General features: G+C 45.2%; 2 protein-coding genes across 10 annotated transcripts in view; one reads left to right on the top strand and one right to left on the bottom strand.

Annotated features, from left to right (window-relative positions):
• LOC118092473 (acyl-coenzyme A synthetase ACSM3, mitochondrial) overlaps positions 1–7,166 on the bottom strand; it is a 21,889-nt gene extending 14,723 nt beyond the window's left edge. For 5 of the 8 annotated variants that reach the window (XM_060282825.1, XM_035130502.2, XM_060282827.1 and 2 more), the window contains exons 1-3: positions 7,039–7,166; positions 2,414–2,689; positions 1,007–1,217 (exon numbers count right to left, since the gene is read on the bottom strand). In XM_060282825.1, coding sequence (XP_060138808.1) covers positions 1,007–1,217; positions 2,414–2,635 — 433 coding nt within the window. In that variant the 5' untranslated portion in view covers positions 2,636–2,689; positions 7,039–7,166. The remainder of the gene's footprint in view (positions 1–1,006; positions 1,218–2,413; positions 2,690–7,038) is intronic. The other 3 variants (XM_060282822.1, XM_060282823.1, XM_060282824.1) reach the window with 3 other exon arrangements.
• LOC118092472 (acyl-coenzyme A synthetase ACSM5, mitochondrial) lies at positions 7,129–24,618 on the top strand. 2 transcript variants are annotated; one of them, XM_035130501.2, is made up of 14 exons: positions 7,129–7,268; positions 9,551–9,772; positions 12,443–12,653; positions 14,437–14,644; positions 15,568–15,711; positions 16,154–16,310; positions 16,993–17,072; positions 18,633–18,756; positions 19,296–19,376; positions 19,919–20,020; positions 21,670–21,797; positions 21,886–21,985; positions 22,681–22,800; positions 23,027–24,618. In XM_035130501.2, exons 2-14 carry the CDS (start codon positions 9,584–9,586, stop codon positions 23,111–23,113), a joined length of 1,731 nt encoding a protein of 576 aa, XP_034986392.1. In that variant the 5' UTR covers positions 7,129–7,268; positions 9,551–9,583; the 3' UTR covers positions 23,114–24,618. The 2 variants fall into 2 exon arrangements, 1 of the variants encoding a protein (XP_034986392.1); XR_009558558.1 differs by lacking the exons at positions 21,670–21,797; positions 23,027–24,618.

The following is a 24,618-nucleotide window of genomic DNA, read 5'->3' as shown; positions in this document are numbered from 1 at the left end:
TTTACCCTTTACCTTTAAGTGTGCGCAGACGTATATGGGAACAGAACAGAAACTACGACCCCATCTGCATTATCTATTTAAAGCAGTATTATCCCACTTTAACAGTCATGGCTTTCCCCCCAAAGAATCCCAAGAATTCTCAGGGTGCTGGGAAGTGTTCAGAGTTACAATTCTCAAAGTGTTTTAACAGGCAATCCCTCTTCTTAGGGAACTCTGGGAATTGCAGCTCTGTGAGGGGAGTAGGGGCCTCCTAGCAACTCTCAGCACCCTTGACAAACGACAGATCCCAGAATTCTTTGGGGGAAGCCATGACTGGTTAAAGTGGTCTGATGCTGCTTTAAATGTATAGTGCAAGTGAGGGCTAGAAGAGAAGCAGAGGGTGGGGAAAACATCTGTATAAATAAAGAACATTATACACGAAAGGATGGCTCAAGTGTTTAGGCAGAGGCATAGCTGCCAAGTACCCCGTTTTCCCTGGGAAACCCCCTTTTTTACTTACCTTTTCCCGGTGGTCCCCCGTATCACCATCTCCCGTTTTTCTCCGTTATTTTCTCCTGCCGGCGGCCATTTTTTTTCCTTTCTGATTTGCCCTTCTATGGGCACCAAAAATGGCCACCGGCTTCAAAAGTCGCATCTACGCATGTCCGGAAGTGCATAGATGCTACTTCCGGTGTCGGCGGTGGCCATTTTTGGTGCCCATAGATGGGCAGAGCAACACCGGAAGTTGCGTCGATGCACTGCCTGACATGCGTAGAAGCGACTTTCGAAGCCGGTGGCGGCCATTTTTGGTGCCCATAGAAGGGCAAAGCGACACCGGAAGTTACGTCGACGCAACTTCCGGTGTCACGCGGCTGCCAGTCCCGGATTCTGCAGTCCGGGACTTGGAAGGTAAGGGCAGAGGTCAGCCCCTGAACTAGAAAAATGGGGAGGGATTGATCCTGATCCCATATGGAGAGGGCCCGTCCTGCTTCCTCCACCAACCAGCACTTCTCCGCATGCTGCTAACCTGTTCGCATGCAAGCCACATTCAGGAGCCACCATTCAGGAATCCGTGGTAGGATCACAATGACTCTGTCTCCCCTCTGCAAGCCACACTGCTCAGAGAGCACTCTAGCCGCTTTTTTGGAAATGTGGGACAGCTCCACAAAGCTCCACTTCACCTGGTCTCCTTGGTCATTGACCCACCAGAGAGCTGGGCTTGTCGGTCGATTTCCTTCCTGTTGGAATGAGAGTCAGCTCAGTTGCCAGAACGCTTCTTACGGCCAAGTATGAAGTACTGGTTATAGCTAGAGGCCTGTCAATTTTTGCTTTCCCATGTTTCAGTTTTAGATTTAGTTATCTACATTTCCACATCAGTTTGCAATTTTGTTTTTAGTTTTTCTTATAAAAAAAAATCAGTTATCATGAAAATTCCTCAGCAAAATTCCTCTCACTATCCACATATTTGGATGCAATTTTGCCCAATATGCACAATTTTATAAAGCAATCTTCCCTAATACATTTTTGTTTGTTGTGCCCACTAATATAAGCATTCATATTCACACTTTACTCTAGTATTTTGATTTCTCTAAACATTACTTGGGCTAGAGAATGGCACTGAAAAAAGTTTGGATTTCAAAGTGTTTCGTCCCATATGTTTTTTTGAAAAGTGCAGTTTAGGATGTATTTGCCTTTGAATGTGAACTGAGCTGAATTTCTGCCCCGTCCCTAGTTAAAGTCATTAATTGGTAATTTAACATTTGTCGATGTCTCTACTAGTGGGACCGGTACCAGAATATTGTAATGCTCCTGTTAAAAGGTGCCAGCCAGCTATACCCTTTTCCAGCATACTCCGTTCCATTGCCCTCCCCACTGGTTTTCTAGGTCCGCTCAATCTGCATTCTGAACCCACAGAGCATGCTCAGTCCTCATTGGTCTGTTTTGTCCTCCCTTAAGAGTCCCTCCCCCCCCCCAAAAAAAGTATTTTGTACTTCTACAAACTTTGTATCCCTCAGACCTGCTGATACCTCTTTGAGGGCGTATGGTGCAGTTTTGGGTACTAAAACGTAAGTGGCTAGCTTGTGGCCCTTCAGATGATGTTGGACTACAATTCCCATCATCCTTGAACATTGGGCATGCGCTGGGAGTTGAAGTCAAACAACACTGGAGCAAAGGAGCTATTGAAATATAGGGTGGAATTTAAAACACCCACCACACACAGGCTAAGCCACACTAAGCCACAGTAAACAAGGTTTATGAACCAACAACAACCCATGGCTAACAAGGAATGGTTAATTTGTGTTTAACGAACCATGGCCAAACTGCTAAGGTATATAAACCATGGCATAGTGTTATGTGCGAATCAGACTGCTGTGTTGATGCGCCACATTTGAAAGACTTGACATCAAGCATGAAAAGTGACAGAAAATGTTACCTTTTCCGCCTCAGCCCAGTTATCTACCACATCTTTTGCAAAGTTGAAGTATTCTGGCACCTCTGGCTTGTATTGTGCTTGTATGGATTCATAGCCTGAAAAGTTCTGAGCAGCCAGGGCTATCTGCCATTTGCTGAAGCTTCTGGAAGAAGACAGACGAAGAGTCCGGAGAGCTCGAAAGGCCGAGGTCTTCGATAATATCATCGAGGTGACGCAAGCCATAGTGAGGCCTTCCACAGTGTATTACATTCAGTGCATTTTTCATTAGCTGCCTACCTGAAATACATAGGGAAACCATTGTACAACAGAGAAAATACTGATTTCTTCAGCTCGCTGAGAATTTCAGCATTCTTTTTCTGTATTATTTTATGCAAAAACATTTCTAAACCGCCATATATAAAAGTACCAGTATATACAAATAAATGAAACCTAAACACAATAAAACAGTACCTATAATAAAAACAGGAATTAGGTAATAACAGGGTCCAGTCTTATAGGTTAAGGAAATTCTGGAGAGAAAGGATGTCTTTACGAGATGTCAGAAGCAATCAGTGGATGATAATTCACATCCATTTGTTTGTTTATATACTGCTCTTTATTTGGGGCAGGGGACTCTCTTAAAACATGACAAGATTATAAGAAAACAGAACATTACAAATGGAAATCGGATACGAAAATATGATAAAAGATCTGCATTTAAAGCCACACAATTAGCAAAAAAATAAAATCATCCCCTGAAAACATCGACAACAAAAAACCCAGTTAGAAAGCAAATCTGGAGAACACAATAAACATTCCATGTGTTAAAACATCCGTGGCAGGTAAACAAAATCACTGAGGTAGAATCTGCCCCTCTTCACCTGACTATCGATTGCTCTATGTGGCGTTTCCCCATCCCTGGGGAAATAATAGGGTTAACCGGCTGACCAATAGGAAGCTGCACGCGGGAGCTTATGGGCTTTAAGACTCAGCCCAAGGGGGGAGTTTGGGAGTTTAGAGTTGGCAGTTGGGAGTGGTGGTTGGGAGGGTTGGTGCGTGACACTTGGTGGTGGTGTGGCAGAGGAGTTAGAGTGAGATAAAGACAGGGTTGAGATTGAGAGGATAACTTGTAACAGTGTATCTAATACTTAAAGTTTGTTGGTGTTTAAAATAAACTCTTGATTCTTTGTTTAACTTAAATCCTGACTGAGACTCTGTGATTTACCAGGGGATCCTGGTTGGTGGCAGTGGGCTCTAGTGCAGTATTCTTCAACCTTGGGTCCCCAGATGTGGGTGGACTACAACTCCCATCATCCTTGACCTCTGGGCTAAGCTGGCTGTGGATGATGGGGGGGACAATGGTCATGGGGCAAGTGAATCTTTCTTGTCCTTTCTCTACTGTTCCAATGATTTGTTCTGCCCTCCATCCCACGTCTGAGTTTTGGTTTAAACTGGAAGAATGTCGACAACGAATTCCAGAACTGGAGCCTACAAAGCCACATTTATAAAACACTGCAGGAAAAGCTACAATGACATGTTTGTTCATACAGTTGCCCTGATGTAAACCTTCAGATTATCTCTGAAGGGTGGGGATCATGCTTGCTATCCTGTGCTACGTCAAGGAAGAGTGGGCTCAAACAAAGGAACGGAAGCCAAGTTTTTGTTTCTCAAACCCTACGAAGTCTCCCCTCCCATTTAGATTCTGGGTGATTTATGGCATTTTCTTCTGGGGTATTTGAAAACACACCTTGAGAAAAAAAACCCTCACAATATGTAAAAGAGATGAGCAAAAGATAGACAAAGATTTGACTTGTCTTCTAGATGCTCACATGTGTTCCTGCCCACTGGTCACATAATCACACAAAAAAATCTTGATATAATCATAGTTACAAATATGGCCTTTGAGGGTGTGTGCATTTTATCAATGCACATCTGTTCAACATTGGCAAAGGGGAAGAAACAGAAAGGAATAGTAGGGTAGTTATCATTTTCCTCTTCCTTTAGTCACATTCACTGCACACATTTTAAGTGATGTGTTACCAACTTTAAATAGTCATGGCTTCCCCCCAAAATCCTGGAAGCTGTGGTTTGTTAAAGGCAGTGCTTTTTTTTAAAAAAAATAATCGTTTAGGGGTACTCACATTTTGACTCAAGAAAAATCACAATTTTATAGTTCAGACTGAGAAAAATAAATACAGTAAATGGACAAAATGTTGAGGAGTATGGGTATCCCTGTGTCCCCCCAGAAAAATGCACTGGTTAAAGGTGTTGAGTGTTGTTAGGAAACCCCTATTCCCCTCACAGAGCTATAATTCTGAGTTCCTCGCAAAGAGGGATTGATAGTTAAACTACTCTAAGCAGTCACTTATAAACCCATTCAAAGTTCTTCTCCTCCTTGCCTTGTCATCACGTGGCCAGGATTAATCCAGGTCAAATGCAACGGTGCTTGCGGAAGGAACACAACAGTTAGCAGACAGCTCAAAAACTTTTAAAAATTATTTACACTTTTCCACAAGGGTAAAAACCGAACAGGGTACTGCATTTTGTCCACTATCTCTCTCTCATGTCGAGCAGTAGGCCAAAACACCCCCAGCCAGCTGGTCTACTCATGAGTAAAGCCCTCCAGAAACAGCTACTTGATCTAGAGATCTCCCTCCTTGAACTTGCATCTAGAGCAGCTATTCCATCAGGCTGAGAGAGAGATGAAATGGCAAGGTCTCTCCATGGCATCTGCGGAAAAACTAGCAACTTTTCGGCTTCTCTCTATTCCTGCTGTTACCTGCAAGATTTTGTTACTAAGAATTCATGCCTGAGCTTGTTCTTTCTCCCTTCTCCCTCCCAGTCCCTTTTTCCTTTTGTGTTGTTAGCTTGAGGGAAGGGACTGTCTTTTCACTGATCTTTTAAGCTGCTGTGGGAGCCTTTGTTTGGCAGAAGAATGGGGCAACCACCACCACCCCAACAACAACATAGCTGGGCCAGCCCGCTATTTAGACCCCAATGTTCCTTGGGATGTCTTATCTCAGGAACTATGCTTTTTAAAGGAGATTACAAAATCCAGAAGCCGGCCTTAAGCAGGGAGGAGGCCAACTGCGAAGAGATGTATATTGTTCCAGGTTAATGCTAGGATTTATTCTGGGGAAACCAGTTTGTCCAGCCTTAAGAGACTTTACAAAAGAAATTAGGTTCAAATAAATACCATTCTGTCCCATTTGGAAACACTTGTATAACTGCAATGGTTTTATTTATTTATTTTTATCATGGAATATTCACAGAATCGTAGAGTTGGAAGGGACCAAGAGGATCATCTTGTCGTACTACGACAAGGCTGTATATTGTCTCCCTGCTTATTTAACTTATATGCAGAATTCATCATGCGAAAGGCTGGACTAGATGAAACTCAAGACGGAATTAAGATTGCCGGAAGAAATATCAACAACCTCAGGTATGCAGATGACACAACCTTGATGGCAGAAAGTGAGGAGGAATTAAAGAACCTTTTAATGAGGGTGAAAGAGGAGAGCGCAAAATGTGGTCTGAAGCTCAACATCAAAAAAAACCAAGATCATGGCCACTGGTCCCATCACCTCCTGGCAAATAGAAGGGGAAGAAATGGAGGCAGTGAGAGATTTTACTTTCTTGGGCTCCTTGATCACTGCAGATGGTGACAGTAGTCACCAAATTAAAAGACGCCTGCTTCTTGGGAGAAAAGCAATGACAAACCTAGACAGCATCTTAAAAAGCAGAGACATCACCTTGCCGACAAAGGTCCGAATAGTTAAAGCTATGGTTTTCCCAGTAGTGATGTATGGACGTGAGAGCTGGACCATAAAGAAGGCTGATCGCTGAAGAATTGATGCTTTTGAATTATGGTGCTGGAGGAGACTCTTGAGAGTCCCATGGACTGCAAGAAGATCAAACCTATCCATTCTGAAGGAAATCAGCCCTGAGTGCTCACTGGAAGGACAGATCCTGAAGCTGAGGCTCCAATACTTTGGCCACCTCATGAGAAGAGAAGACTCCCTGGAAAAGACCCTGATGTTGGGAAAGATGGAGGGCACTAGGAGAAGGGGACGACAGAGGATGAGATGGTTGGACAGTGTTCTCGAAGCTAGGAAAATGAGTCTGACCAAACTGCGGGAGGCAATGCAAGACAGGAGTGCCTGGCGTGCTATGGTCCATGGGGTCACGAAGAGTCGGACACGACTAAACGACTAAACAACAACAACAACAACAACAACAACAACAACAACAACGAGGATCATCTAGTCCAATTATTAATTATTTATTAATTAATACTAATAATGGTTGTTGTTGTTGTGACCTGCTCTGGGACCTCATAGTGAAGGTCGGTTAAGAAACCCCTTAAAAGGAATCTATCTACAGTACATCAACTGTGTTTGCCTTTCTTTCAACGAGCAATCTGCCCGAAGAGCGGCAGCAGCGAGCAAGCGAAAGGCTGCGCGCTCTGGGGCCGCTGCCGAAGCGCTTGGACGGGAGAAAGTTGGGACAAAGAAAGCGAAAGCGAGAAAGCAGCCCCGCCACGTCGGAAGCTGTTCGATTGCCCCGATCTCGGCCTCCGCGAAGTTCAGCGAGCAGCAGCAGCACCGCCCAGGGCGAGAGGAGGAGGAGGGAGAGGAGACACTTACGCCGTCGCCTACAGTTTGTTGGACGGGCTTGGCGGAGGCAACTTGGCTGATCTCGATCCCTCGACGGCGCCACTCGCCCCGGGCCAAGAGGAAGGGGAAGTCCCTGCCTGCCTTGGGGGAAGAGGCTGGACCGCCCAGGCACTTGTTGCAGAGGAGGACGGACTGGTCCGGTGGAATTTCCTTGGCCGCCTCCCTGGCATTGCGCGGAGTCCCCCGAGGAAAAAGCAAAGGTCAGTGAACTCTGGACTGCCCGCCCGGACTCTCGCTGCTTCGCGGTGGGATTCAGTCGCATACCTGCAAATTCAGCTTGCGCAATCAAAGGGCATAAGATGCAGGATCAGGCCAGCGGCCCATCCAGCATTCTGTTCTTGCATCCGTCTGCCCTAAATCTTCCAAAATTCAGCATCCTTGGATGTCCACGGGGGTCTAGTGGGATGGAAAAAGGAGGAAAGTAGGCAGATCCACAAAGGACCGTAGAACATCGAAGCTGTTTTATCGCAAAGCAGACCAATGGATCATCTAGCCCAGTGTTGTCCACACTGACTGGCAGCAGCTCTCCAGGGTTTCTGTCGGGCAGGAGCAGGCATAGGCAAACTCGGCCCTCCAGATGTTTTGGGACTACAACTCCCATCATCCCTGAGGTCCTGTTAGCTAGAGATGATGGGAGTTGTGGTCCTAAAACTTCTGGAGGGCCGAGTTTGCCTAGGCTGGAGGCTCTTCCAAAGTTTTGCAGGAAGGGAAGTGATGGGGAAGTGCTCTTGGAAAGTGCAAGAGAACACTTACAATCATGGAATTGTAGTAGACCCCTGAGGGTCATCTAGCCCAACCCCCTGCAAGGCACTCGTTTTGACACAGTGCAATAAACCGGTTGCCTGGAAATCCCTGCTCTGTATCATGATGAAAGCTGAGCTTCGAAGGGTTGCTTCCAGCTAACTTTTATCGGAAGCAGTCCTATTGAACTAGCCATGCCCATTGATTAGGATGACCGGTGGACACCATTGCAAGCATCTTTAAAAGGTGGGGGTTGGACTAGAGGACCTTTGGGGTACCCTTCCAGCTCTACATTTCTGTGATTCTTTGGGCAGTAGTGCCTTGGTGGAGAGGGTGGGGTCTGCTCTGCTTTAATGTGATTGCACCATGATTGTCTGAGAGATTTCAGTCAGGTAATTTGGATGGCTTGGCTTCCCTCCATCCCCTGCCCCTGCTCAATGTCATGTGTCTTACTTTGCTTACATAAAAGTGTTTCCCACGTGATGCACAGCGATACTGTGAAACTCTCTTTGATCCTCTCTCTTCCTTCTGTTTATTTAGCCATATCTGTTGCCGCTATAATGACGTTCCTCTTAAAAACTTTATAAAAGAATGGGGGAAATTTACAAGTTATTGAGGAGACCACTGTAAGCAGATGGAAACAAGAGCAGGATTTTGACACCCTTGTAGTGTAAAAAAATATTATAGATAATATGTTTTGATATAATAACTGGAGTACAAACTAATATGCAGTTGTAGATGTTTTAAAACAGGCACCCCCAAACTTCGGCCCTCCAGATGTTTTGGACTACATTTCCCATCTTCCCCGATCACTGGTCCTGTTAGCTAGGGATCATGGGAGTTGTAGGCCAAAACATCTGGAGGGCCGCAGTTGGGGGGTGCCTGTTCTAAAACAATGGGGGGAAGTCACAAGATTTGGAGAATCTCCACATACAGTGTTACTTTATCCATGTGTGTGTATTTGTATTTTTTTATTTGTAAAATTAACAAAATTTCTCTAAAACAGCAAATAAAAGTGTTCCTCTTTTACCAGGCCTTGGGTTGATTGACATCCAATGCCCTACATTGGGCCAAAAATGCCTCCATTGTTGGGGGTTGGACTAGATGACCACCGGGGTCTCTTCCAACCAGGAGTGCCAACTTGGCCTCATGACCATGGGTGCTTGAGACCATGGGTGCCATGTAGCGTGCATGGCCTTGGCACTGAAATTTGCGGGTGTCCGGCCCCTTTATGTGGAATTTTGTGGGTGCTCGGGCACCCAGGGCCCTAGAGAGTTGGTACCTATGCTTCCGACTCAACAGTTTTATGATTCTAAGTCCCTTGTATAATTTGTTAGTCCAGAACCCTCAGAAAATCAGGAGTCAGCCCCTCCTCTCTTCTTTGTACATATATGAAACATCTGCAGCATGTGAAAACAGGGCTTCCTGCACAAACATCACTCATCCATTTTGCAGGGTGGAGTTTGGGAGATGAGCCAATAGGTTTGGGAAGGACGGCAGCTCAGGAGTAGAGCATCTGCTATGCGTGCAGAAGGCCCCTTGTTCAGTCCTTGACATCTCCATGTAGGGCTGAGAACATCCCTTGAGAGCTGCTGCCAGTTAGTGTAGACAGCACTGAGCTAGATGGACTCAATATAAGTCGGTTTCCTGTGTTTGGGATCCATAAGGTTGTGGCTCTGCTGCTATATTGACTGCTTTGAGGCTTACAGGGTTTTTCTGCTTTCAAAACATGTCTTTGCAGAGAGACCAAGCTGGTTGATGCCCTCGAGCTGCCATGAAGACCTTGCTTCGATGCTTCTGGAGCCTGCGGCCGCCTCCTTACACTCTCTTTCGCCAAGCCAAGAGACACCTGGCCCATCCGATCATCTCGCATTATGAAGCTATAAACCATGGTGAACAGGATGTGCCCGAGTACTTTAATTTTGCCAGGGATGTTCTGGACAGGTGGACCCAAGAGGAAAAGGTAGGGGTTTGGCTGTTGGGGGGGGACAGGTAGGAAAACCGGATGTTAATAGTATTGTGGTGCACTTGGTCTCCCTGGAGCACAGAGGAACCTGCGACTTATTTTTTTAAAAAAATAATTTTAAAAAATTACATTAATATAATTTCTTTAATGCTATTGGATATTATAATATATGTTGAAAGTTTCATAATTGATGGAATGGAAATTATATTTTCACTTTTGTTGTGTATATGAATGGTGTAAAGGAATACGTGTGGGAAATGAATAAAAAATATTTTAAAATAATAAATAAATAAAAATTAAACAATAGTAACGTTTATATACTTCGCAAAGTTTATACACCTCTTGATTGCAACAACTACCACCACCACCACCACAACCCCCAAAGCGGTGTATAAAACAGATAAAACAAATTATCAATAAGAATGAATAACGATAACTTGAGATTTTTGAAATTTTTAAATAGCAATAGACTACTAAAACAGATTAAGACTTGCATCAAGAACAAATGCTTCAATAATGGCCAAGAATAAAGAAAAAAACAATGCAATTGAATGATTTTTTAAAAATATATATATATATGTTGTTGTTTAGTCGTTTAGTCGTGTCCGACTCTTTGTGATCCCATGGACCATATATATATATATATATATATATATATATATATATATATATATATATATATATATATGGGTTGTTTCATTCACATTCCCTGGAGGGAAAATATTTTGATTAGCATTGCTGGTATTTGAGGGTAGTAATATTTTTTAAGGGTTTCTTTTATTCATAAATATCAGGATGCCTTCAAAGTCTTACAATATCCTCATTTAAAGTGGAAAAGTTACTAAGAATTCTACATAGTAGCATATTTCACAGTTTGAAACATCAATAATATACAAAATATTTTTTTGCAATGTAGTTAAAAGCGAAGCACAGAGGCCGGTGGCTTCGTTCAGCGATGTGTTCCCCAAACTGAAAGATGCAGGGAAGTCTTGGATTTTACCCTCCAAGACCGCCTGATTCTTGTGTCAAGAGCCTCATCCTCCACGATGCCTGCACCTTGCCTTAAATTGCTGTTTGTTCCCTCTGGTGACTTGTAGCTCAGTGATTGAGCAGGTGTGTTGCATGCAGAAGGCCCCAGGTTTAGAGAGACCTCCATCTGAATACCTGGAGAGCTTCTGACAGTCGCTGCGGCCAGTATTGAGACAGGTGGACCAATGGTCTGACTCGGTCTGAGGAAGCTTCCTGTGTTCCTTCTCTCACACATAGGAGGGGGGGAAGGCCACTTAAGGGAAGGGCTCTAGCTCAGTGATAGAACATCTGCACACAGAAAGTCCTGGGTTCAATTCCCAGCATCTCCAGTTAGGGCTGGGAGGCTCCCCTGCCTGAAACCCTGGACAGCTGCTGCCGGTCAGTGTAGAGCAGGCCTGTCCAAAGTCCGTTTTGGGGGCCTAATCCGGCCTGCCGGTTGGTTTAATCCGGCCCCTGTGGCAGTTTACTTCCTGGGGTAAAATAATAAAACAAAGCCTTCACAACTTCAACCCTATAAAAAGGTCAACAGCTTCAATCCTAAATAAAGTTGGCCCTTTGGTCGACCCTCACGGCCCTTTGGTTGACCCTCACGGCCCTTCACTTCATTGAATCTGGCCCTCTTTGAAAAAAGTTTGGACACCACTGGTGTAGAGAAAACCAGGATAGATGTGCCAACGGACTGACTCTTTATAAGGCATCCTATGTTCCTATGATGTAGGCCTGCGAAATAAACATATATGGAGGTTGGCTGCAGCTGAGGAAATAACCCGCAAAGTAATGACAGGAATAGAGAAGAACAGTTGCTTTTTTCAGCTACCTGATATGAAGGACATGAAGTTGTTTTAAATGTTGCTTTTAATGCTATAACCCAGGCATCCCCAAACTGCGGCCCTCCAGATGTTTTGGCCTACAACTCCCATGATCCCTAGCTAAGAGGACCAGTGGTCAGGGATGATGGGAATTGGAGTCCAAAACATCTGGAGGGCCGAAGTTTGGGGGTGCTGCTATAACCCATCCTAGGACCTTAGGGTCAAGGGGGAGTGATAAATGATTTACTGTAATGATGATGATGATGATGATTACAATAATAATCATAATAAATGAATACTTACCTGACTGCTGACGAGATTGCCAGGGGTGTTGATGCCTGCTGATGTTCAATGCTTATCTTTATCTGTCTAGTTATCTTTTGTTGCATATCCTTGAAAATCAGTAAAAAAAATACTTTGAAAACAACAACACATAAGTAAGATCTTGGCAAGTGTGTTCCTAGTTATTACACACATACAGACACACCCCACTACTTTCCTTTTTCTTTCTTTTTTAAAAAAAGATTTGATTTTTTAATGAGGAATTCCCCATAATACAGTAAGATTACGACTACAGAAAATAAAAATCAAATAAGTAAAATATGGAGTCCTCTCTTAAAAGTAATTCTCGGCCCTTGCCACTCGCAGAGAACAGTAGCTCCTGCTTCTCCCAGCTCTGACCTGGGACATTTCCTTTCTGAGAGACCAGCATTTCCCTGTCTCTCACCCAAGGTCCTCCCATCAGCCACAAGTGACCACACACTGCTATATGATTCATACATATAAAATGGCTCTGTGGATTAGGTTGTTATAACGTCTTCTCTGCTAGGATGGAAAGAGGCCTCCGAACCCAGCCCTCTGGTGGGTGGACGACCAGGGCAAAGAGGTGAAGTGGAGCTTTGAGGAGCTAGGAGTCTTATCCCGGAAAGCTGCCAACATGCTGGTCGATCCCTGCGGCTTACAGGCGGGCGACAGGGTCATGGTGGTTCTCCCCAAGGTTCCTGAATGGTGGCTGATGAACGTGGCTTGTATCCGGACAGGTCAGTCAAGATTCGGGGAAAGAAAAGAGGGAGCCCCCTCCCCAGGAAAAGTGCTGTCTTCCCCAGTGAGAAAATTTAGCAGTAGGCAAATATTCTCCACTGACAACTTGACAAAAAAACAACAATATCAACACAATTTGCGGAAAAATTGGGAGGAAAGGGTGTGCATTGCAGGAATCTCAGCGAAAGCATCGTGAGATTAATGAGTTTGGTCAGACAACCAGCTACAAATCCACCTAACAATTCACATTTGTTCAATCCCACATTTTACCAGCTTCCTTGGAAAAAATACCACGGGGAACATTATCAAAAGCATTACTGAAATCAAGATTTCAGTTTTAAAATAAATTACTGTGTGGGAGGGAGGAGGAGCTGCACAGAAGCGATGAAACCCATGTGCTCCCTTCTTTCATTTCCTGACTAGCTTCAGATGTCTGCATTTTTAGAATGGATAAGTATTTTATTTACGTATTTATTCACTGCAGGGGTGGGAGGCAAACATGGCCCTCTAAGCCTCTCTTATCTGGCCCTAGGAATTCTCCCTGGCCACACCTCCGGATGTGTCCTTGAATTCCCATGATGCCTCTTGCTTGCCTGGAAAGAGGATCTTGAGGGGTGTGAGAAGGTGTGGAGTTTGTAGGTTTTGCTCTCCTCACTTAAGCCCTTGGCCACACCCACCAATGTCAGGTGTCCCTCAGAAGGCTGTCCAGACAGGAATGTGACCCTTTGGCTGAAAATGGTCCCCCATACCTGTTTTGCAGGGTCTAAGTTGCCCCTCTTCCTCCTACAAGTGTCGGGACGCTAAAACTTGTTCCCCCGCCATTTTCTCCACACGTGAGGAAGGTTAGGCTCAGATAGTGACTGGTCCAATGAGTCACCCAGCAAGTTTGACAGCTTACTGGGAATTTTTACCTTGGTCTCCCCAGAGGTAGTCCAACAGTCTAGCCCAGGAATGGGGAACCTTTGGGCCCTCAGGTGTTTTCGAACTACAACTCCCATCAGCCCCTAACAGCTAAAATAAGAGAACCCAATGATGACTGTTTTGTGGAAGAGTAGAAGCCTCTTTTGGATTATTGAAATAAATAAATTCATGATCAGCATTTGAACTATGGGGAACAGAAGGAATTAAAGATTATTGTATTGTTATGATATAAGAGAGAGGAGATAAGGTGCAGCATAGGGGAGAAATAATAATAAAAAAGCACCATGGAAAACAGGGTGGGAAGTCAATAAAACAAAAGAAAAAATCATTATGTATTGGAGTGTACAGTAGTACCTCGCAAGACGAATGCCCTGCAAGATGAATTTTTTGCAAGACGAATGCGTCTTGTGATGTGATGGTGACTCGCAAGACGAATTCATTTTGTGAAAAATTCATCTTGCGAATCGCGGTTTCCCATAGGAATGCATTGAAATTTAATTAATGCGTTTCTATAGGCAAAAAAAGAAATTTCAATGCATTCCTATGGGAAACCGCGATTCGCACGACGAATTTTTCGCAAAACGAATTGACTTGTGGAACGAATTAAATTCGTCTTGCGAGGCACCACTGTATATTAAATTTTTAAAATAAAATATAAATGAATAAAACAACAACTCCCACCATTCCTGGACATTCACCATACTGCTTGGGGCTGACAGAACATCTGAAGGACCCAAAGTTCTCCATAGCTGCTCTAACCACTGCACCACCTTAGAATGGGACACCACTGTGTGTGCAGCCTCCCCAAGCATGGTGACTTTCTGGGTTTCCTTCTTACATCATGCTCTGCTTCTTTTCTAGGTGTTGTTTTAATCCCAGGGACACCCCAGTTAACCGCCAAAGACATCTCCTACAGGCTACAGGCTTCCAAAGCCAAATGCATCGTGGTCAGCGACGCCTTGGCCCCCGCAGTGGACTTGGTCCTGTCCGAATGCACATTTCTGAAAACCAAGCTTCTTGTGTCCGACAGCAGCAGAGATGGCTGGCTGAACTTCAAGGATCTCGTCCAGTAAGTATTGCAACAGACATGAATGGATAGCAGTAGAGATATTATTTAGGTCAGTGGTCTTCAGTTGGTCCAGATTAATACCCAGGTCTGACTTCCCAAGCTGCAACATGGGATCCATTTTCACTTTTGATTTATACGTAATAGCAGAGCTGAACCACCCACCAGACTGGGTGAGGCAGCTGGATCAGGCAGCATTCCCCAAGGGATGGCATGCCTTTTCTGCCACCAGTCTCCCTGGCCTCTAGAGGCAGAGAGGAGCTGGCAACAGAGGTCTCCTGCCGAGTTGGTGAGAGGGGAGGCTTTCAGCCACTAGGAGAGCAGGGTTTGAATTCAGCCATGAAGCTTGGTGGGTAACCTTGGGCCAGTCACCATCTCTTAGCATAACCCACCTCACAGGGTTGTTTATCACTACCCGAAGGAGTCTCAAAGCGGCTAACAGTCTCCTTTCCCTTCCTCCCCCACAACAAACACTCTGTGAGGTGAGTGAGGCTGAGAGACTTCAGAGAAGTGTGACTAGCCCAAGGTCACCCAGCAGTTGCATGTGGAGGAGCGGGGAAGCGAACCCGGTTCACTAGATTAGGAGACTACTGCTCTTAACCACTACACCACACTGGCTCCCGGAGAACCATGTACACCACCTTGAGATCCTTGGAAGATAAAGGTGGTATATAATAATAATAATAATAATAATAATAATAATAATAATAATAATAATAACAACAACAATAATAATAAATATAAAGTAGTACCATAGTGCTTTCAGCCTATGGTGTGGATGTGGCCAATGACCCACTGGATTTCTGCCAAGGGTTACCGAATGGGTGCAGGATTCCAGCTGCTAGGTTCTGCTCATGATGTGTGTGGCTGCTGCGGAAGGGGGAAGTGTTGCCTGTCAATCCCACGCAATGTGATTGCTTTTTAAGAGCAGCGCCTGCCGACCATGACTGCGCCAAGACCAAGAGCGAGGACACAGTGGCCATTTACTTTACAAGCGGAACCACGGGAGCTCCCAAAATGGTGGAACATTCCCACTGCTGCCACGGCATTGGATTGATATCTGCCAGCAGGTAAAGCTTTGAAGTGCTATGGTAGCAAAAGCAGGGAATGGATGAGTCATGGCATTCTGGATTGGGCCCTTCTTGGGGGATCCTCTAATGACAAGGGTGGGGAATAGGATTGTCTCTGCTGGGCTATATTCTGAGCCCTTCCCCTGGTCAGTAGGGATGGAGGAGGAATATGATCTGGCTTACTTTTAAAGAATCTACATTGGTATCTTCTAAACATCATTAAGTAGAGTGTTTTGTAATGCTTAATGGCAGCTTTCCATTGTCGGCGTCCACAGTTCGCCTCCTGTATGGACTTTGCACTTTTTAGCCGACTCACCTTCTGCCTCCTTTAGTCTGATTTGCTGCACTTTTGCTGAGTCACTCTTTAACACGCTTCCCAGAATCCTGATGCCCCGAGTCGGCAACTGGTTCCCCATCTTCTGCTCCTTTCCCACTTACATAGGCGTTGCATGGCTTTGTCTCCTTCGGCTATATTCTGGAACACGTCGGACCCAGGATGGATTAAGACGACCTGGAGTGGTGTTTTTGGTCCGTGGATCAATGGGTCATGCGTCTTTGTACATCGCCTGCCGCAATTCGAACCTGCCATCGTACTGAACGTAAGCGTGGAGGGCATTGCAGGGCGATGGTTCAGAAACTTCAGTTGACCCTAAATGAAGCAACCGCATTACTGATTGTGATTCTGCTGGGAGCTTGTATATAAATCCTGTTTTAAAACAGCTGCACATTTGTCTTCGGGGCCCAATTCAAAGTGCACATGTTGGTGATTGAAGCTGATTTGTCTAATAGCTTGGCTCAGTGTAAGACAACATCCTGTGGTCCTCACTTAAACCCAGTAGACATAGTCATGCCTCCTGGGGCAAAAGAGGATAACTCTTTGCTTATTTCTTTGTAGCAGGGCCATAAGCGGTGATATCACCTTCCCCAGTCAATCTTCTCCTCTCCTGGTCTTCACATACCCCAAAACAAAAAAGGCACCCTCCAATTTCCCCTGTTTGCTAGCGGCAGCCCCTGTTGCCTGTTAAAGCATCCTTTGGGAAAGCATGTACACAAATTCATGGAGTACAAGGCTATCAAAAATTACTGATGGCTTATGGCACCTGGCTGGCCACTGGGAGAACAGGATGTTGGACCTCTTCCAAAGTTCCGATTGTCCCCGTTTTGACACTGTAACAGTATCAATACTGTTCCACCTAAACTCACTGCTGGTGGAGACAGCGTGCCAAGCAACACATTTGGGGAGAGTGCTTTGATGGCTGTGATTTGGTTGTCTTTATCTAGACTCTTGCCCGATACCCAATCACCACTTTCTGCACAGCTCCTACAGGATTCCGTATGTTGGTGCAGCAGGATCTTGCCAGGTACTTTTCACTGTGCTAACTGGAAAAGAGAATGCGAGGGGAAATGGCCCTGTGTGAGCTGATGGGTGCCCTCCAGAATGTTGCCCTTGGGGGGGGTTGTGTCCCTCGGGCTGATCGGGGTTCCCCGTCCCTGTTCTAGGAAGTGCATGTGAAAATGCCCGTGTGTCACTGCTAAGAGTGTGGCATCCATCCAGTATACAGTGGTGCCTCGCTAGACGAAATTAATTCGTTCCACGGGTCTTTTCTTATAACGAAAAATTCGTCTAGCGAATGCATTGAAATTTTTTAGAATTTTTTTTTGCCCATAAGAACGCATTAATTGAATTTCAATGCATTCCTATGGGAAACCGCGATTCACTAGACGAATTTTTCGTAAAACAAATTCGTCTAGCGAGGCAACTTCCGCTCAAAAAATCCTTTCGTTAATTGGAAATTTCGTTAAGCAGGGCATTCGTTAAGCGAGGCACCACTGTATGGAGAAGGGTCGGAGCTCAGTAGTGGAGCATCTGCTTTGCATGCAGAAGGTCCCAGTTCCCAGCACCTCCAAGTAGGACTGGGAGACACCCCTGTCTGAAACCCTGGGGAACAGCTGCTGGTCAGTGAAAACAATACTGAGTGAGATGGACCAGTGGGCCGGCTCTGTATAAGGCAGCTCTCTATGTTCATTAACTTCCTATAGGATAAATAGTGTTTTTTCAGATAGTGCTGTGTGTCCATTTTAAATCATGGAGGTTTTGGGGAGAGTATGGCTGAGTGAGCAGGAACACTTCCCGCTGCAACATTTTGTTGCAGTCATGGGTGTCCATGGGGGGTGGGGCAGTTGCTGCCCCTGGATGAATCATAACCCATAGATTCCTACCTTTCATTTTTTTAATAAAAAAAAATAGAGTACATTCGTAGAACCTGAGACAAAACATACAGTCATACCTCGGTTTAAGAATGCTTCGGTTTGAGTACTTTCAGTTTAAGTACTCCGCGGACCCATCAGGAATGGATTAATCCACTTTCCATTACTTTCAATGGGAAAGTTCGCTTCAGGTTAAGTACGCTTCAGGTTAAGTACGGACTTCCAGAACCAATTACGCCAGGCATCCCCAAACTGCGGCCCTCCAGATGTTTTGGCTTATAACTCCCATGATCCCTAGCTAAGAGGACCAGTGGTCAGGGATGATGGGAATTGTAGTCCAAAACATCTGGAGGGCCGAAGTTTGGGGGTGCCTGAATTACACTCATACTTCAGGTTAAGTACGCTTCAGGTTGAGTATTCTGTGGACCCGTCTGGAACGGATTAATCCACTTTCCACTACTTTCAATGGGAAAGTTCGCTTCAGGTTAAGTGCGCTTCAGTTTAAGTACAGACTTCCGGAACCAATTGTGTACTTAAATCGAGGTACCACTGTACAGGCAACATTCTCTCTCTCTCTCTCTCTCTAATTAGCCAGTTCCTTGCTTTTGGTTTCACTTTGTCTGCCCCCACCCCTGCCCAGAAAAATTATTGCAGGCACCCATGGGTGCAAGCCTCACTTGTGGGATTACTAATTGTCGCCATTTCTTATCAAGCTACAAATTCCCAAGCCTGAAGCATTGTGTGACGGGAGGGGAACCGCTCAACGCAGAGGTGTTGCAGCAATGGAAGACCCAAACAGGGGTGGATATCTATGAAGGCTATGGACAAACAGAAACAGTATGTCTATCTTCATTCTGGCGTGGCTGTGCATCTTGCAAGCTCACCACAATGCAGTTGCTAGATCTTTTAAATCAAGGGTGGTGTGGGGGAAGGCCTTTTCAGCACAGCCTTTTCTGAGAAAACTTCCGAGGGCCGCATGCCAGTGGCGGGTGGGGCCAGAGATCAAAATGGGCTGAGTATGAAACACGGAAATTGCCTCTGTACAGGAGGCTGGTTTCTACATAAACATCTGTAGCCCTTTTGCTCCCAGACAAAAAAAATGTGTCTATCTATATTTCCTATCTGTCTTTGTTTTGAAGCAGCCATGGGAGTAAAGGCTTGCATTCGGTAATTCGGGACTCTGCATGGCCAACTGAGAAGCCGTGATAGTTTAAGGGTTTTCGTGACGGTCCCAACATTTTGGGGGCAGTTGGAGACTAGGCAATATTTTCTGCTCAAGCAGCAGTGGAGAGAACTTATTACCCTCCCAAACTAGTGAAAGCTCTCCCGATTGTTATTCGGCTTTGTTTTCTCTCTCTCTCTCTCTGCTCTTACAGGTAGCCATCTGTACGAATGTTAAAGGGATGAAAATCAAACCGGGCTCCATGGGAGTGGCGTCTCCACCATATGAAGTCCAGGTACAAGGACGAATATAAACTTACCAGACTGGTGTCCGTCTGAAGACTGGGCAACCTGTTTACTGAGCACTCACCCTGATTTGTTTGTACAGAGTTTGCAGGGAGGTTAAACGACGTCCGCAGTTTACTGAGTATTCGTTCTACTTTGCTGTGAGGTGGTTGGGCGACACTGCATCAAGGAAGTCCCACATTTTCAAGTGTATCTTCCTGTCACTTTCCTTACTTCCAAAACTCTGATTTTTTGGGGGGGGGGCGGGAATGGGTTTTTAAATTGTATTCCATAGAACTTAATGGAAATCACTGGGAACGTATTTCCACCATCACTAATCTAAATATTCTAATTCATTTCCCTTTAAAATATATATATATATACTGGCCTATAATGGAACGCTGCATAGATATCTATCTTAACGGGAGGCATTGAGAACCAAGCCAAACCGCGAAGTGTACCATTGTTCATGGAGATATGTGTGTGACTTTTAAATGAACACTGGTTGGCTGAAACAATAAAAGCAGGGTTTTTTAATCTTTTGCTTCTACAGATTGTGGATGATGAAGGCAAAATTCAGCCTCCAGGGGAAGAAGGGGACATTGCTATCAGAATCAAACCGAAGCGGCCTTCTTTCCTTTTCTCACGGTACTTAGTAAGTATTATTTTTAGCATGTCAACAATGTACTGATAGATAGAACAGCTTTACTTTGCAACCAAGCTGAGGACATCAGTTGGATTTAGCTCCAGGTCTAGATTTTTGCTGTGTTACAGGGTCCAGTGGTAGTACAACATACAGCGGTACCTCGGTTTATGAACACAATTGGTTCCGGAAGTCTGTTCGTAAACTGAAGCGTTCATAAACTGAAGCGAACTTTCCCATTGAAAGTAATGGAATGTGGATTAATCCGTTCCAGGTGGGTCCACGGCGTTCGTAAACCGAAAATTCGTAAACCGAGGTGTTCATAAACCGAGGTTCCACTGTACAGTGTATTGAGGCAGGGTATGGAATCATTTGCATGCCATAGGCTAAGGTTCAATCCCCAGTGTCTCTAGGTAAGGCTGGAAGAGATCTCTGTCTGGAACATTGGAGAGCTTCTGCCAATCAGTGGAGACAATACTAGGCTAGGTGGATCAATAACCTGATCCTATTATAAGGGAGTTTCCTATGTTCCTACCCCTGAAGCTCACAGCCCTGTAGTTCAACAAACTTGGCTGTTGTCAGGGGTAGGTGTTATCAGGCAGCTGGCAAGGCCCACATCCCAGCTTGGGACCCATTGCTAACTCTTTTCGTCTTCCTGACTCTGCTCCTCTGCCTTGCTGTTGCTGCTTCTTCACCTGCCCTCTCCTGTAATGACAAGAGCAAGGAGTTAGAGTAGCATCCTCTGCACATCTTGCCCTCTTCCCTTCGGGTGGTGGTTTGGTGTAGACTCTGGTGGACAGTACAGGCCTCGGTCCAGTATACCTGAAGGAGCATCTCCGCCCCCAGCGTTCTGCCCGGACACTGAGGTCCAGCACCGAGGGAGAAGCCAAGTCACAGGGAACTAGGCAGAGGGCCTTCTTGGTAATGGCACCTGCCCTGTGGAACACCCTCCCACCAGATGTCAAAGAGAAAAACAACTACCAAACGTTTAGAGGAAATCTGAAGGCAGCCCTGTTTAGGGAAGCTTTTAATGTTTAATAGATTATTGTATTTTAATACAGTGGTGCCTCGCTTAACGAATGCCCTGCTTAACGAAATTTCCGCTTAACGAAAGGTTTTTTCTAGTGGAGGTTGCCTCGCTAGACGAATGTGTTTTACGAAAAATTCGTCTAGCGAATCGCGGTTTCCCATAGGAATGCACTGAAATTCAATTAATGCGTTCCTATGGGCAAAAAATATATATATATAAAAAAAATTCAATGCATTCCTATGGGATTCGCTAGACAATTTTTTCGTTATAAGAAAAGATCTGTGGAACGAATTAAATTCGTCTAGCGAGGCACCACTGTATTCTGTTGGCAGCCGCCCAGAGTGGCTGGGGAAACCCAGCCAGATGGGTGGGGTATAAATAATAAATTATTATTATTATTATTATTATTATTATTAGGCGGCTGCAGAGGCAGCAAAGAGGGGGAGGAGGGAGGACCCACTCAGGTAGGGCTGAGGAAGGGAGAGCCTCTCGTTCAAGGGCCCACTGAGATCTGGAGTCAGCACTTTATGGCAGTCTTCAAACCAAGAGCAAATCACCTTGCTATTTTGTCTTGGGGCACCATTGCCAAAAGGGACAGAAAACATATTGAACAATTTTTGGTTGTTGTCAGGATAACCCTGAGAAAACCGCAGCCACCGAGCGTGGCGATTTTTATGTCACTGGAGACAGAGGGATTAAAGATGAAGAAGGCTATTTCTGGTTTGTCGGAAGATCAGATGATCTGATTAATTCTGCCGGGTAGGTTCAGTTCGGTTGGCTTTCCCCCTTTGATCTGTGCTCTTAAGCGTCAAAAGGCGCAGGAGTGACCCCCCCCTCTGTCTCTTAGGTATCGTATCGGCCCGTTTGAAGTGGAGAGCGCCTTGATAGAGCACCCGGCTGTGGTGGAATCAGCTGTGGTCAGCAGCCCAGATCCCGTGAGAGGAGAGGTAACCGAGATTCAGGCAGCCAACACATTCTGCAACACATAATCCTCAGGGTGCAAAAGTCGCGTGCAGTTTGCTTGCTCGGAGAAAGCCTAATAAATCTTGAAACATTGCAGCAGTACAGATGGTGCTGTATTTCAGGGACATGCCTGAGCAGAGGAGGTATAAAAGTGAAAAAACCAGTTGCATCCCCAAAGCCCAGTTTTTGATGTTACCAGGATCACAGTAGGCTCTAAATATCCCCTTGAGACCCTGCCAATTTCCATGAGTTCCTAAATCCTCTTCTCTCCCTGCTCGCTCATTCCTATGGTTAACCCAACATTTAAGGATTGATCTATGTGTGCTTCTAGTTCTTTAAGTGAGGATCCGCCTGCTGCTAAAACAGCAACATTCATCCTCAAGGGGCTCAGAGAAACCCCCAAGGTTTGCAGGCATAGAAAACATTTAGGGGGGGAATCCAAAGTAGGGGAAAACCTGTTGAGGACTGAGCATGCTTGGTGGGAGGGAGAAGGGAATGCAGTACCGTACTACCTTGAAAATGGCATGGCCAGCTGGAACTCTGAACAGGAGCACAGAGCACTCCACACCGCAGTATTTTATTTTGGCTAATGATCAATATCTTATCCCAATCACCCAGTCATACTGATGCCTATTTCCCCTTCTGAGTCGTTAATGCATATATGATTGGCATCCCATAGGTGGTGAAAGCCTTTGTCATCCTGTCTCCTGCCTTTAAATCGCATGATCCAGAAAAATTAATCAAGGAGCTCCAAGAACATGTGAAAAAGGTGACCGCTCCTTACAAGTATCCTAGAAAGGCAAGTATCTTCCCAGGTCTTAACAGGGAAATTAAAATGGGCTGTAGATTCATTGAAAGCAGTGAACGTGACTAATTTAGACTCATTAATTTCAATGTGTCTATTGTGAAGAGGAATTGACTGGCTTTTAAATTGTTTTGCAAACTCTGAGCAGCTATGGTCATGCGGCTGAATTAGTCCAAGGCTGCAAAAAACTGAGATGCACTCTTATGTTTTGCCTACCCAGGTTGAGTTTGTCCAGGAGTTGCCCAAGACGGCAGCAGGGAAAATCCGAAGGAACGTATTAAGGAACCGAGAATGGGGAAGAGTGTAGCTCTGGCTGAACATCTGCAAACCAAGAACCTTCCTGCAGTACTGTTGTTTGTTGGCAAATACTCTCCCTTAAGGTTGCTTCTAAAAGTCTCATCTGATTCTTCCCTCACCTGAAATGTTGGACTTGCAGTTTCCCTTCTTTCCAAAGTGGAACCATGATGTGTCAGGAACCCTCAATCATTCTGTCTCTCCCCCCCTTTTTTTGAATGAGATTGGGGAACCTGTAGCTCTTCAGGTGATGATCAACTTCCATTGGTCCCAGCCAACAACAACCATTTTATTTTTTGTACTCCACCCATCTGATTGGGTTGCCCCAGCCACTCTGGGCAGCTTCCAACATCTGTAAAAACATAGTAAGACATCACACATTAAATGGCATCCCTATACAGGGCTACCTTCAGTGGTCTTCTAAAGGTTATATAGTTACTCATCTCCTTGACATCGGATGGAAGGGTGTTCCACAGGGTGGGTGCCACTACTGAGAAGGCCCTCTGCCTGGTTCCCTGTAGCTCCACTTCTTGCAGTGAGGGAACCACCAGAAGGCCCTTGGAACTGGATCTCAGTTTCTGGGCCGAACAATGGGAGTGGAGACACTCTTTCAGGTCAGGGGTGATGCGAGTTGGAGTCCAGCAACATCTGAGGGCCACGATCCCCAAGCCTTGTTGTAGTAGAGACAAACATCCAGTTTTCATTTGATTTCCTTTCTCTGCTTAACTGATCAGCACAGTTGCATTGATGAAACATTGCCAAAAACACTGTTCACGTATGTGCAATTACATCAAGAGTTTTGATAAGGAGGGCCAAAGTTCCGTAGTAGGGGATATGCTTTGCATGCAGGTCAGATCCTGTTCCCATTCTCTCCACTGATGGGTTAGGAACAGACCCCTGTCTAAAACCCCGGGATTGCTGCCACCCAGTCTAGACCAGGGATAGAGAACCTGTGGTCTTCCAGATGGAGTTTTAGGGCTGATGGGAGCGAGTATCGACACTGGCATGGCCTTGTGGTTAGGGGGACGACAGAAGTTGAAGTCCAACAAATATCTTCGAGGACTGCAGATTCTCCTTCCCTGATATGGACTTAAGGCAGAAAGTGGATGAGTTGAGGCCAGACTCCTATCTTGTGCCTAGTTCCCAAAGGCCTGACAGATGTCATGGTTTTTATGTTTTGTTGCTAATATACAATATTAGCTAATATAAAATATTTTTTGTTGCCGATATAAAATATGCTACAAATGTTGATCACCTCAAGGATCAAACTCAAATAGGAGTTTGAGGGTGCTAGTAGATAGAATTAATCCCTAAGAAGTGTTGTGTGAAAACCCTAGGACGCAAACCCTGCAGTGTTAACCATCTGTACCTCCAGATGGTTTCAGGACCTCCAGATGACGGAGAGCATCTGGACCATCGATTTGGCCTACCTGATGCGTCATTTTGGGGTGAAGCATCGTTTCTGCACACAGACCCTGGGGGTGGATAAGGGCTACAAGAACCAGTCATTCTACAGGA

This window comes from Zootoca vivipara, chromosome 14, assembly GCF_963506605.1.
Source record: "Zootoca vivipara chromosome 14, rZooViv1.1, whole genome shotgun sequence".
Classification (NCBI taxonomy): Eukaryota; Metazoa; Chordata; class Lepidosauria; order Squamata; family Lacertidae; genus Zootoca; species Zootoca vivipara.
The sequence above is the reverse complement of the archived record's forward strand: the minus strand, read 5'-3'. Positions and strand labels throughout refer to the sequence as shown.